The sequence below is a fragment of the Populus trichocarpa genome, chromosome 1 (genome assembly GCF_000002775.5).
Source record: "Populus trichocarpa isolate Nisqually-1 chromosome 1, P.trichocarpa_v4.1, whole genome shotgun sequence".
NCBI classification, from domain to species: domain Eukaryota; kingdom Viridiplantae; phylum Streptophyta; class Magnoliopsida; order Malpighiales; family Salicaceae; genus Populus; species Populus trichocarpa.
The window spans coordinates 40142459-40156204 of record NC_037285.2 but is presented as its reverse complement, the minus strand read 5'-3'; the positions used below and the strand labels follow the sequence as shown (position 1 = coordinate 40156204).

At 34.7% G+C, this 13746-nt stretch overlaps 2 protein-coding genes across 3 annotated transcripts; one reads left to right on the top strand and one right to left on the bottom strand.

The window, feature by feature from the left end:
* Positions 1-4891: 4891 nt before the first annotated feature.
* Positions 4892-7176, top strand: LOC7491364 (uncharacterized). 2 transcript variants are annotated; one of them, XM_024587088.2, is made up of 4 exons: positions 4893-5405; positions 5539-6128; positions 6364-6879; positions 6982-7176. In XM_024587088.2, the coding sequence occupies exons 1-4, from the start codon at positions 5168-5170 to the stop codon at positions 7123-7125; spliced, it is 1488 nt and encodes a 495-aa protein (XP_024442856.1). In that variant the 5' UTR covers positions 4893-5167; the 3' UTR covers positions 7126-7176. The 2 variants fall into 2 exon arrangements, with proteins under 2 accessions (XP_024442852.1, XP_024442856.1); XM_024587084.2 differs by having other exon boundaries at positions 4892-5405; positions 6364-7176.
* A 288-nt stretch (positions 7177-7464) lies between these two features.
* Positions 7465-13309, bottom strand: LOC7491363 (mitogen-activated protein kinase 19). Its single transcript, XM_002298890.4, has 10 exons — positions 12845-13309; positions 11087-11495; positions 10760-10887; positions 10612-10671; positions 9876-10025; positions 9623-9778; positions 9200-9411; positions 8991-9092; positions 8657-8820; positions 7465-8092 (listed from the first exon to the last, which is right to left on the bottom strand). Exons 1-10 carry the CDS (start codon positions 12866-12868, stop codon positions 7665-7667), a joined length of 1833 nt encoding a protein of 610 aa, XP_002298926.1. The 5' UTR covers positions 12869-13309; the 3' UTR covers positions 7465-7664.
* Positions 13310-13746: the final 437 nt, after the last annotated feature.

The following is a 13746-nucleotide window of genomic DNA, read 5'->3' as shown; positions in this document are numbered from 1 at the left end:
TAATTGTCAGTTGAGATGTAGTGTTTGAAAAAGATCAACAATGAAGTTGGGATGATGCTCACAAGCAAGACATATTGATTGATCTTGAGAGGGACACTAACGAGGTAGCAGGTACAGAAGAGGAGAATAATATAGAAGAGTTTGAAGCCAATGCAGAGCCTAGAGAAATTGAACCTAAATTTGATACTGATGAAGGAGACACTTCAAATAATGATAATTTACCTTCTCAATGACGAACTAGGAGGCCACCAGTTGAGATATAAGACTATGAATCTAGCCAAGGTCTTTCCGATGAAGAAAATGCAAACATGACACATTTGGCTTTGTTAAGTGACAGTGACCCTATGACATTTGAAGAAGCAGTAAAGTTTGAGAAATGAAGGTATATCATGGATCAAGAAATGCAAGCCATATAGAGGAATGATACATGGGAACTCACGATGCTGCCATCAGGAGAAAAAACCATAGGAGTGAAGTGGGTCTTTAAAACTAAGTTCAATGAAAATGAGGACGTAGACAAGTACAAGGCAAGGTTAGTTGCTAAGGGGTACTGTTAGCAATATGAAATTGATTATGCTAAAGTATTCGCACCAGTGGCTCGCTGGGACACCATTCAAATTGTCATATCTCTTGCTGCAAAGAAAAATTAGGTGATCTACCAACTTGATGTCAAGTCAGCCTTTCTACATGGGGAAATTAATGAAGAAGTTTTTGTTGATCAACCCCTAGGTTATGAATAGAAAGGGCATGAATCCAAGGTCTATCGACTCAAAAAGGCTTTGTATGGACTCAAACAGGCTCCCCAAGCCTGGTATAGTTGAATTAAAGCATATTTCATCAAATAAGGCTTCACCAAATGTCCCTACAAGCACACTTTATTCATTAAAATTGTTAGTGAAGGTAAAATTTTAATTATATATCTTTATATTGATGATCTCATCTTTATTGGCAATGATCAATTGACGTTCGAACAACTTAAGAAATCTATGATGATTGAATTTGACATGACTGGTCTTGGAAGAATGAAATATTTTCTTGGTATTGAAGTATTACAAAGAACATATAGTATTTTTATCAGTTAACAAAAGTATGCTTAAGAGATTCTGGAGAGGTTCAATATGAATCAGTGCAACTCAGTACACAATCCAGTGGTCCCTGGTTTTAAACTCACAAAAGATGAAGAGGGCATTGAAGTTAATAGTACTTTTTACAAGTAGATGGTGGGAAGTCTCATGTATTTAACCACCACACATCCTGATTTGATGTTTATTGTCAGCTTGATTAGTAGATACATGGAATGTCCTACTAAGTCTCACTTGCTAGCAGCAAAAAAGGTTCTGAGGTATGTAAAAAGGCACGGTTAATTTTGGGATATTCTACAAGAAAAGAGGAAGTGAAGAGCTCTTTGAATACATGGACAACAATTATGCTGGTGATCAGGACGACAAAAAAAGCACCTAAGGTTATGTTTTTTAATGAGCTCAGGAGCTATTTCATGGTCCTAAAAAAGCAACTAGTTGTTTCTCTTTTCACTACTGAAGCTGAATTCATAGCAGCAGCATCAAGTTCATATGAAGTCGTGTGGATAAGAAGAATTATAAAGAGTCTCAATCAAGTACAAAGCACTCCAATGAAGGTGTACTGTGACAATATTTCAGCGATCAAACTCTCAAAGAACCCTGTAATGCATGGCCATAGCAAACACATAAACATCAGGTTTTATTTTCTCTGAGAACTTTCCAAGGATGGATTAGTATAACTAATTCAATGTTCTACACAGAAGCAAGTTGTAGATGTTCTAACAAAACCATTAAAGCTTGATGTATTCCTGAAGATGCGAAGGTTACTGGGTGTTTGTGAATATCCAGGTATAAATTAATTATCAATGGAATTCAGTTTAAGAAAGGATAATAAACTGTTGAAGTATTCCAAATTGTTAAGGCTCTTTATTTTTAGGATCACTTCCAACTATGTTGAATAATTCCTCGGAACAAGTTTTTGCTTTTCTATTTAAAGTAATCAATTACAATTGTATCCTGTAAAATTATGGGTTTGTTATTTCTTTTTTCATCTCAGTGTAAGGCTATTTATTAGCCACAGTAGTTGTTCAATTAATAAGAATTATTGATTTTTCTTTTGATTCTAATAAATTTTTTTTAATAAAAATCCAAGATAATTCCAATAAAATTCTAAAGAATCTCAATAATTTAAATAAAGGAGTGGAAAAATTATTTCTAAAGGTAAAACTCTTTTTTTTACTAATTTATTTTTGTGAAAACATTTTTTTTAATTTGTAGCATGTTTTTTTAAACAAAAACTCTGTAAGTTTCAAACAAAAATAATTTTAAAAAAATGCCTTAATAAATTTTATGTGGCTATATGAAACCCATATAAAAATTGAGAATAAAAAGATTTAACTCCCATTGAATATTCATATCCGTTTTTTGTTTACAATTTGACTTATATATAATTGTTAAAAAAAGTTATTTAAAATATAAGCCTAAAAGGTACAATCTCATTTTAAAAAAAAAATGAAATAACTGGATGATTTTTTAAATATTATTATAATTGAATGATTTTTTAAATAGTATTATAATTATTAATTTAAAAAAATATTTATTTTAATTTAAAAAAAAATATGGACTTGGTCAACATACCTGGACTCCAAAGAAGAAAAGGTATGTGCAAATAGACCTAGACCCGATGTATTTAGATCTAGACAAGGTTTATAATTATATACCTCAAATATTGAGTTAGTAACATGTCGTTCACTCAATGTAAAAAACTAGCAATGAATCCTATATTATCTAGAAAATATTTTAAAAAGTTTGTAGAAAACAACACATCATCTATTGTAATAATATTCTAACCATTAAAAAGTGAGCTTTCTGTTTTTTATACCCCAATGTCTCATGTTTTGGCCTATTTTAAACAAAAATAATAATTTTAAAATATCTTAAAAATCTAAAATACTTCATTCGGAATCTCAAAACATCCAAAAAAATATTTACTACAAAAAACAAGAATCAAACCGTATATCAACAAACGTAAAAATTATATTGATGATTTCATTGGTAATATAAGCTTATTTTTCTCGGATAATCACAAAGAATTGTGAATTATTTCGATATATACTGGTTGATTAACTGACTGAATTTTTATGTTGAGGAATTCATTGGTGAGACATGATCAATTACCAAAGGGTATTTCTTCGTTGATCGATCAGTAATATTTACCAACGGATTGGCTGAAAGAGAAATGGTTTCCATTTTTTTTTATTTTTTTTTTTTGCATGAATATTTTGTGTGTTTTTGTTAGTAAATAACTTCACCGATTAAACTATGGACGACCTGATCTTTCTGACAGGAAACTCGCTGACAGTAAATTTTCATCAGGAATACGTCAGTTCTTTATATACTGCAGAATATTTCATCCTTGAAAATCAATTTTCAGATCGTGTAAGAAGTCAAATTCTTCACTTAATTCCCAATTATTTCTAAACAAAAGTCTTCCAAATGAATTTATTTGAATGAAACAAAACTCAAATCAATTTCAACATTAGTCCCTTCAAATCATTCATTGCGTGATTAGATGTCTTTGTGGTCTATTTTTTTGTTTAATAATGAAACTGTGACTACTTTTATAGTTTAGGGACTCGATTGTGCTTTATATGGTAGTTCTTATCACGTGATTTGAACATAAAAGGATGTAATTGGAACTTTACAAGAAGTCTGAGGACTTCATTGGTCTGTGAGGACAAGACTGTTGCCTCCACTAAACATGAGGGATCAGAATATACTTTAATTCCAAAAAGCATGATTGTCAAAAGTCATAACAACTGTCCACCCAACAGCGACAATTGCATCATAGTGATTGTACAGATTCAAAAAACAGGAGTAAAATAAAGCCACACGACTCACGGCGGGCTCGGCCGGTCGACTTTTGAAATTTATGATAGTAATTATTTTTAATTTTATATTAATTTAAAAAAGTTTAGATTGATTCTTCTGACTTGTTAAACAGATCTTGTCTCGAGTTAATTTTTGAATTAAATTTTAAAATTATAATTATAATTATTTTTATTTTTATATTGATTCAAGTTAACTGAAGTTTACACTTCCAATCCATAACTTGAGTCTTGCCTCTAATTTACCTCCAAGTTAAATTTTAAAATTATAATAATAACTATTTTTATGCTTGCATAACTCGAATAATTTTAGAATTGACAACTTTTTACAGGATATTTTAAAAATAAAAAATATTATTTCTAAAACTTTTTCTCTTTATATTTCTTGTTTTTTAAATATATAAATTTACTTTAAAATTATCATTTTTTTAAATTATAGGATAGTAATTAAACAATACCTAAATTTTTCTTGGTTAAGCCCGGTGTTTTATGGAACCAAATTCATAATTATTTAATTAATATTACGTTATTGGAAAACCAAAACCAGTTTTAAAAACAACAAAATGTGGAATTGCTTGTCACTTTCCATGTTTAAATATGCCAAAATTTTCCTTTTATTTTAGAAACCTCAGTTTAATTCCAAACTTAAATACTCATTAATTTTAAGTTAATTCTCAAACCTGTACATTTTATCAAACTAAACCTGTGATTTGCAGTCACTGACTTTATAGAAAAAAAAAATTAATTAATTCCATTATCTCTCTCTGATTACTATTTTTAGAACCGTATTCCGATCCAAATTCATTAATTTATTTTTAAATAAAAAATATTTTAAAAAAACATACCTTCATGATACTAAAAAAATGATGTAAATACTGGATGGAGTTGCTAATATTTGGAGGGTTGATTCGTGATCATTTTGCCAGGTGAAGTTGACGAGCTTGTATTGTTTACAAGAAACAAGAAATTGACACTAAAGATAGGCGAAGGTTAGCTAATTAATGAAGATAATGAGCCCGCAAGGCTCAAACAGTCTCACCAAAACCCTAGTCGGGTCAATTCCTGAATCTTTAAAAAACTTTCAGATTAACAAAACTTGTAGACAACAGTAAGCCTCAGAATTAACAATCTTTGAGCCACTTGCTTAAGCAAAACCTTAGCTTGCCAGGATAAATATTGTCGTACAATATGCTTGGCCTTTGTTTGTGATATATTTAACGTATTCTATAATCAATCATCTTTCTCCTAGCTAGTTGCTCTATGGTATTAGCTATGGAGAAACTAAGGTTTTGTGTGCTTGCTTTTTCCCTCCTTGGATTTTATGTCATAGCTAGGGAAGAATACATGTCTGCAATTGGAGATCCTGGAATGAGAAGAGACAGCCTTAGGGTGGCAATTGAGGCATGGAATCAGTGCAATGAGGTTGGCGAGGAAGTTTTTGGCATGGGAAGTCCTAGGATGGCAGATTGTTTCGATGTAGATAATTCAACATCACAAGGTGCTGTATATATATATATATATTCTGTTTTACTTTACCAGATAAAATTCATAAATTCTTACTTCGGACTTTAAGTCTATTTCTTTTTATTCCTCGCTGAGGTTATGTTTATGATCATGACTGTGAAATGCAGTAAAGCTTATTCACATGGTAGACGAAAGAGACAACAAGCTTGGCATTTCAGATGGTTCGTATGGAGGCATTAATGCCTCAAATGTAGATGTGTATGCAGCAAGTAAGGAGATATACCTGGGTGATAAATGCCAAGTACAAGACAATCCTAGACCATGGCAGTTTTGGATGATCATGGTCAAAAGCGGAAACATGGACACACTAGCAGCTACATGTCCCCAAAATGGCAAGAAATCGACGCCGTTCCCACCGGAACCTCGATTTCCATGCTTCGGCCTTGGCTGTATGAACATGCCCTTGATGTACCATAACTATACCAGTCTGCAAGGGGATAATGACAGTAACTTGAAGGGAAGTTTCTACGGGACGTGGGACTTAAATGTCGATCATGTTTCGAAGGCAGCAGTGAGTAACGGCACTTCTTACTTCAACATCACTTGGGAAAAGGAGATTGGTAAAGGGAGTTGGGTTTTCCATCATTTCTTAAAGACATCATCAAATTATCCATGGTTGATGTTATACCTGAGGTCGGACGCCACAGAAGGATACTCCGGCGGATATCATTACGAGACTAGGGGGATGTCCAAAATAGTAAGCATTTTTCCCTTCCAATTTAATCTCTAGAATCGTGGCAATCAACATCCAACATCTTACATGTACCTAAAATTAGCATGGCTTGCTAGTTTGGAGTTGTGAGTTGTGGAAAAAAACACCGTGGAACTAACGGAAAATGATGCTGACGATATAAAATTATAAAATGGCTAGAGAACATTATGCTTATGAAGGATACCAAGTTATTTTCATGCACATCATAAATATCCTTCAGGTTCCAAAATCACCAGATTTCAAAGTGAAGTTCAGACTAGAAGTAAAGCAAGGAGGTGGTCCAAATAGCCAGTTCTACCTCATGGACATAGGAGGGTGCTGGAAGAACAATGGAAAACCTTGCGATAGGGACGTGACCACAGACGTTACACGATACAGTGAGATGATCATAAACCCTGAAACAAAATCTTGGTGCAAACCAGAAAGTCTCAAGTTGTGCCCACCTTATCACTTCTTTTCAAATGGAACCAAGATCCACAGAACCGACAAGGAGAACTACCCTTATGATGCTTACCACCTCTGGTGTGCTCCAGGCAATGCTGAGCACGTTGAAGAACCATATATTCTATGTGATCCATATAGCAATCCTCAAGCACAAGAGATACTGCAAATTCTCCCCCATCCTATCTGGGGGGAATATGGGTACCCCACAAAGAAGGGGGATGGTTGGATAGGGGATCCAAGAACTTGGGAACTCGACGTGGGCAGGCTGTCTCAGGCACTGTACTTTTACCAGGTACATTCTCTCGTCTTTCTTCGAAGGTGGCCTCTGGTCTGGGATGCCGCCAAGTTAGGAATTGCTTACTATTTTATAGGCGTCGTCTTTGATGTAATGCAGGATCCAGGCACCACGCCTGTGGAGAGACACTGGACATCGATTGACTTGGGAACCGAAATATACATCAGCAGCGATCAAGTGGCAGAATGGATCGTCAGTGACTTTGACATCGTTGTTCCAAAATTAAGAATGATACACGAGTAAGAACGCAAAATGCCCAAGCAAGAATATTATAGTCAAGCTTCATGAATTTCCTGAATTTTTGTAGCCTGTTTCTTTAATAGTACTGCCCTCGTTGGCAGGCACATTGCCACTCACCCACTCATATCAGCCTAATATTTTCCTTTGCTGAACCATGGTAAAGGAGAAAAAACCAAAATATAGTCGAGGCAAATTGTGCAGACAAACAAAAGGCCTGAGTGCCTAAATTCAATCTAGTTGACAAGTACAGTTCTCTTCTAACCGCCCCGGCATCATTTCCCATTTTGTTGCTTAAACGATAATAGTGATTTACGACTAGAGTACTCATCCAAACCACAGAAATTCCTAGGAATGCTATTTTTATTCTGATCAACGAATTGAATTACATAAGATGTCTAATTACACAGCATGACTAGATACAGGACGTGGACTAAACCCTTAAAACCTATCATTCTAGAAAGATAAAACAACTACTCCACCTCGAATTCTAGACCTAAATGCATTTGCATAATTGATCGTGATACCAACTCAAATAAAATAGACTAAGTTAATCCATACTGAACAGTACCGACATTCCTATGAGCAGCTACAGCTACAGCAGCAGCGCCAACTGGACCAAACTGAGATTGTGCCTGCAGCAGTTTTGCATCAATAGCAATTCTCTCATTTAACTGTTCCACCCTAGCTTGTGGTTGGCAATATGGGTAGGCGTTCACATCCATGGCCATCCCAGAGGATGGCTTGGCAGCCATATTACACAGAGGAGGTTGCTGTTTGGTTTGTGAGTCTTTTTCAGGCTCGGAGATAGACTTCTCCTGCACCATTGTGTTTGTCCTGAAGAAGCAGTGCGGAGAGACAGTCTGGGGAGGCAGAACTGAGTTTCTATAAAATATCCTTGAATCATAGGCATCTTTGACATTTCTGCCATTGTCATAGGGTACAGCCGATCCCACAACTCTCCCCTGCTTTGCTGTGCAACCAAAAAAAATAAAGAAAATAAGGAGATGTTTAGTTGCCTTAATGGTTCACAAAGCAAGCTGGAATCCAGCCTGGGAAAACCAAAAATTCCAGAAAGCAGGATAAAAGGTCTACATCTGGTGAAACAGTTCACAAGACGAATTAGGAAACTAGTCCTTGCTTCTAGGCTTCAAATGAAAACTGCTTTTCGCAGCAAGAAAATGGCATATATCTGCCAGGAATTGATCATGCATGGAAAAGAAAAGGAAAAACAAAATAAAAAACAAGAAACCAGCTCTTCCATAAGTCACTATGTTATGATGATGACTCAACAATTCCCTACAGACCTTGAACATTCAGGTGAACCATATATTGCTGTAGTTATCAAGTAAGTCTATGCTTAACAACAGTAACTGCTGAAAGATGAAGCCCTCCAACATCCAATTGACAAAGAGAAACAACTTGCAGAGGCTTTAAGAGTCAAATACAAAAGTTTTTCACACATTTAGCCACTTGGCTTGATTCACGAAAAAAATTGCCTCTTTACAGAAAACAAGCAAAATAAGCAAACTCATACCTGATGGCACTCGCGGAGGGGGCCTTGCAACCTTTGCTGGATTTCCAAAACTTGCATCTGGTACTCTAAAATTTTTAGAAGTGTCTTCTGTAACCAGCCTGTTGTCAAATGAGGTTGAAGTTGATTGCATATTAGGAGGGATTGTGTTTGAGTGAACTGTAGACCTGCGAGCAAAAGAAAAGATTAAAAAAAAGAAATGCAAACATCTATGGTGGAAGATCACAAGCATTCCAGATAAAACAATACTCTATAGCCTCAAAACAAATAAATCAGAAACCATTTTATCATATCAATGACTCAGAGAGCAAAAGAAAAAATAATTGCAAAGTCATACCGTGGAAGTGAGACATGCTTCCTCTCTGGAGGTATCACTGGTCCACTTCTACCACTGTTTTCCTCAAGATATGCAAACTGCTTTCTAAATTGCCCTATGGCACTGCATTTCAAAGTATAGACAAAGTAAACATAGAAAGAAAATGGAAAAGGTAATTCCTACTACTAAGAAAAGGGAACGATAAGCTATACATAGGAAGAATTTAGTACCTAGGATAGAGAAAATTAGTGTTTTCATTTCCATTCATGTAGTCTTTGAGTAGCTGTGGATGGTATTCCAGTATTTCACGGTATAGCAGTTCCCTAACATCTTCCTTTGTTACCCTTCTCCTTTCAAACTCAAACTCCAACTTTGAGATTGGCTGACAGGATGGTTCTCTCTCAACTTTAGCTAGGCCCTTAAAGTAAGGGTCGGCTAATGCCTATTATATAAAACTAACATCAATCAGGAAAGCAGAAAATAAAGGTAGGGAGTGACAGAAGAAGCTCCATTCATTTATCAACAAGAATTGAATGCCAGGACACCATTCTTATACAAGTAAATAAGACAAAGAACAGACCTCTTCAGCAGTCACTCAAGAATTGAATGCCAGGACACCATTCTTATATAAGTAAATAAGACAAAGAACAGACCTCTTCAGCAGTCAGTCTATCTTTTGGATCAAATGCTAGTAGCCTTTGCAGTAGCCTGAGTGCCAACGGATCTACATTTAGAAATTTCTGTGCAAATGGCACAGGCTGTTTTTTCCTCATTTCAGTCAGGTATTTCCTTGCCTTGTCATTCCGTACCTGCATTTTAATCCAATACAAATTACCATCAACAACATGAAAGGGAAATGTTACAACTGACTGGGAAAGAAGGGAGGGGAAGAGAAAAGAATCATACTCCAGAAATGGTTTCTGATGAGGGCGTCCCAAGAAGGTCGGTAATTAAATCCAATTGATGAACAACACTTTTACCCGGAAACAATGGCTTCCCTGTCAATACTTCAGCAAAGATGCAGCCAATGCTCCAAATATCAATTGCTGGAGTATACTGCGCACAAGCACAAGCACAAGCACAAAAAAATTAACAAGCAGCATAATAGAGCTTCATAATGCAATTAAACCACTCCAGAGAAACAGACATAACCTGACACAGTTACCTGAAAGACAGATATTTCAACTTCCAGGAGAGTTCATAGTCCTCCCTGAACAACAATTATTTTAATCTAGGCATTACTGCTTACTATAAAGCACTCAATCATTTTATAGAGAAGTAAATATTTTGCTTCAATATTATGCCGTAGCTCATAACAAGGACAACCCATTGTACTATATTTTCCTTTAGCTTAATATCCCAAAAGCTTGTTGTGAAAACAAAGATATACCAAAAAGCTATTTTTTATGCTGGACAATAACATAATAAACAGAGTTTTATTCAACAAAAGAAAAAACCTTAGCATTAACTGAAACAAACTACCATTGTAAAGCAATACTTATTATAAAAGTATCTAAGAACCAAGCACCAGTAAATTACATGTGAACCTATTCCAAATTGTTGGTCCACTATAGCATATACCATGTTCCAACCAAGTTGGCTCTGGAAAAGAAAGGCTACACGTGGCAGATATAAGACATACCTTTGAAAAGAAAGACCCGCACAGCTCCGGCGCTCTATACCATCTTGTAGCAACATAGTCCTGCAATATGCATTTATTAATGCAAACTTATAAACTGAGAGATACTGGTAAAACTGATATTTGTTATAAAAAATGCTGAAATACATACCGTCCAAAAAACAGTTGTTGGTGTATCACTAAATGCTACTCGTGCCAGCCCAAAATCACATACTTTAAGTTTGCAATTTGCATTTGCCAATATATTCTTGGGTTTAAGATCTCTATGATACACATTTGCTGCAGCCAAAAAACCTTAGTTCAGAACAGAGGTAGACCAAATTTACTTCAATTTAAAATTTTAAAAATAAGGGCAGCATTTACATAAGATGCTGACTAGGTAGATAGGGACCCTTCTGCTACTTGAAAGGATTAGAGATGGCAAATTTTGACACAAAAGTTGAATGGAAGACAGAATAGATAACAAAGAAAGAGTCACCTGTATGCATATATTTCAGTGCACGTAACATCTGATAAAGAAAGAACTGATGGTGTTCCCGTGTCAAGTCATCATTAGCTTTGATGACTTGGTGAAGATCAGATTCCATGAGCTCAAAAACAACAAATATGTCTTTGAATTCTCTCTTTGAGGGCGGCAACATGATTCGCTTGATCTCAACGATATCAGGATGCCGTAAAAGCCTAAGTAACTTTACTTCTCTCAAGATTCGAATAGCATCAGAAATATGCTCAAAAACATCATTGATTTTCTTTATTGCCACCTTGTCTCCAGTATGAGTGTCAATTGCAGCACAAACAACTCCATAGCTTCCCTTTCCAATAACTTCTAGAATCTTGTATCTATTGGCATCCCCATACTCGGTGAAAAAGTCAATCTCTTTTAAGTCCTGAAACAACACAAAAATTTTCGAATCTAAGCATGCAATGATCTAGCTGCAGGGATTGAGTATTGAGTAGGTAAAGAGCATCTAGAAACAAATTAACAAAATAATAGAAAACATGTACACCGATGGATGTACCCAGGAGCCTCTGGTAAAAAGAGGAGGAGAGGGAGAGGGGGCCTCTGGTAAAATGATGGTATAGATAAAGCATTTATTATGAATTATACATCAGATTACAATTTAATACAAGGCTCGCATAGCACTGAAAAATTTCTTGAAGAATGAGCTGAGAGAAGATTTCACTAATCAATACACGGGAAAAACAACAGGGAAGAAAAGCGAGGGATGAATGGCAGAGAAATTGCGCAGCATCAACTTTAGGGAACAGAATCAGGCTCCAGAGTAAAAATATCAAGAAAAACTCCTTTATTTTCTGAAGGGAAGCCACATCAGAGAAAATCAGAACCATTTATCCAACCAATAAGGACCAGGAACCAAATTTTCAAACATCAAACCTAAAATCAATCAATTAGGTTTTTCAAAGTTTGGAAATGGGGAATTTCAGCTTGCATTTGTTTCAATAAGTATTAAGACGGAACTGAAAACACGTTATAATCCCAAAGCAGAAAGGCTAAAAACAGATCGTACTTTTGTATATAAGTAACATAAGCAGGTAAAATCCTAGTTAAAATTTATCTAGAACATCAATAACCTAATCTCACCAGGTACATATAAGTGGCTTTAATTTTCAAAATTCAAAACATATCATCAACAAATCCAAAGAGTTAAATTAGTTAACTAGAAGTAGTATCTAACCGCATTTTAAAACCAAACCAATGGACCATGAACTTAATTCAAATTGAGTATAATAACCCAATCTTACACATTAACTTCCTGATCAAATTAAGCCCAATTTTCTCAACTTTCAAAAAAAAATTCATTTTCCTGCAGCATCTCAACAACCGAAAAGAGATTATCTAGAACCTAGATCGTAATTCAAAAGGATAATTTCCCACTTTCCCAGCCGAACAGATCACCATTAAAAAAATCAGATCTTTCATCTTCTCTGAAATTAAAAATTGCTTGCAAAAATCCTAAAACTCTTTTTTTATCAATAGGGTGGTTGAATTTGAAAAACAAAATCGTTCAACTCCTTTCCCTTTAGTTTCTATGCCATCCCCAAAAAAGAAAAAAAAGAACCCACAAATTTAAGAGTAAAAAAAATGGGCCAAAATTCAAATTTCCCAAATTGAATCAAAGAACCCAGATCCCAAATTCTTTAAAACAACAGAACTCAAAGTACGACACCAAAATCAAGATCAAGAGGGGGGAAACAGAGAAGAAGAGAAACTAACCTTCTTTGGATGATCTTGTTGCATCTTTTAGATTTTCGAAAATCCACCACAAAACAATAAAAACAAACAACAAAAGAACTTGTTCTCTTTTATCTCTTGTTTTAAACAAAAAACAAAGGCTTTGTATTTATATCTCCTTCAATTTTACGGTTTTACCAACTGCATTTGCCTAACAAGCACCACAAAATCTATTGCCTTGTCACTCTCTGCTTCGAAGTTATCTTCTTGTCAACAACCATCAAACCCCCACTTCAAATTCTTCACTATCTCTCAAAACCCAGCACTAAAAACTCAAAAAGACTTGAACTTTGAAACAAGAACCTCCTGAATTAGTGAGAATTTAGGAGTTTTAGAAGAGATCTGTGAGAAAGAGAGCAAGGGTTGTGGGATGGATCTGACTTCTGAGGGGAAGAGAACAAGAGAGAAGAGCGTAACAACAGAGAGCAACAAGGAGAGATTCAAAGGGGTGCTGCAGTGATTGTTTAAATAATAAGGAGAAAAATAATTTGTCTTGTTATTGTTTATTTACCAAATAGTAAATATTCCTTTATTTATTTACCCTTTTTTTTTCATTTTCCATTTTTGCATACAAAAGGAAAAAGAAAACTCCTTTGGTACTTTATGTCTGTACGGATTCTCGATACGGGTAAATGACCGTATATTTTTAAATAAATATTTAATTTGTTTCTAAACATAAAATTTATAAATAAATATTACAAACAAACATGATAAGTAATATCTAATGTCATTTTTAGTGAAGGTTATTGTTTGCAAATTTTAATTAATATAATTTAATTATAGTTTTCACTATATTGTTATTTTTTCAAATTTTAATCAATTAATTTTGTTACTCTCTTTTCAATTCCTTTCTTTGAGGTCAAGATATTATTTTTTCATTGTAA

Coding starts and splice junctions, on each gene's coding strand:
- LOC7491364 (XM_024587084.2), top strand. CDS start 5,168: ATGGTATTAGCTATGGAGAAACTAAGGTTTTGTGTGCTTGCTTTTTCC. Junction 5,406..5,538: donor AGATAATTCAACATCACAAG/GTGCTGTATATA, acceptor TGTGAAATGCAG/TAAAGCTTATTCACATGGTA. Junction 6,129..6,363: donor CTAGGGGGATGTCCAAAATA/GTAAGCATTTTT, acceptor AATATCCTTCAG/GTTCCAAAATCACCAGATTT.
- LOC7491363 (XM_002298890.4), bottom strand. CDS start 12,868: ATGCAACAAGATCATCCAAAGAAG. Junction 10,672..10,759: donor CAACAACTGTTTTTTGGACG/GTATGTATTTCA, acceptor TGCATATTGCAG/GACTATGTTGCTACAAGATG. Junction 9,412..9,622: donor ATAGACTGACTGCTGAAGAG/GTCTGTTCTTTG, acceptor TTTATATAATAG/GCATTAGCCGACCCTTACTT.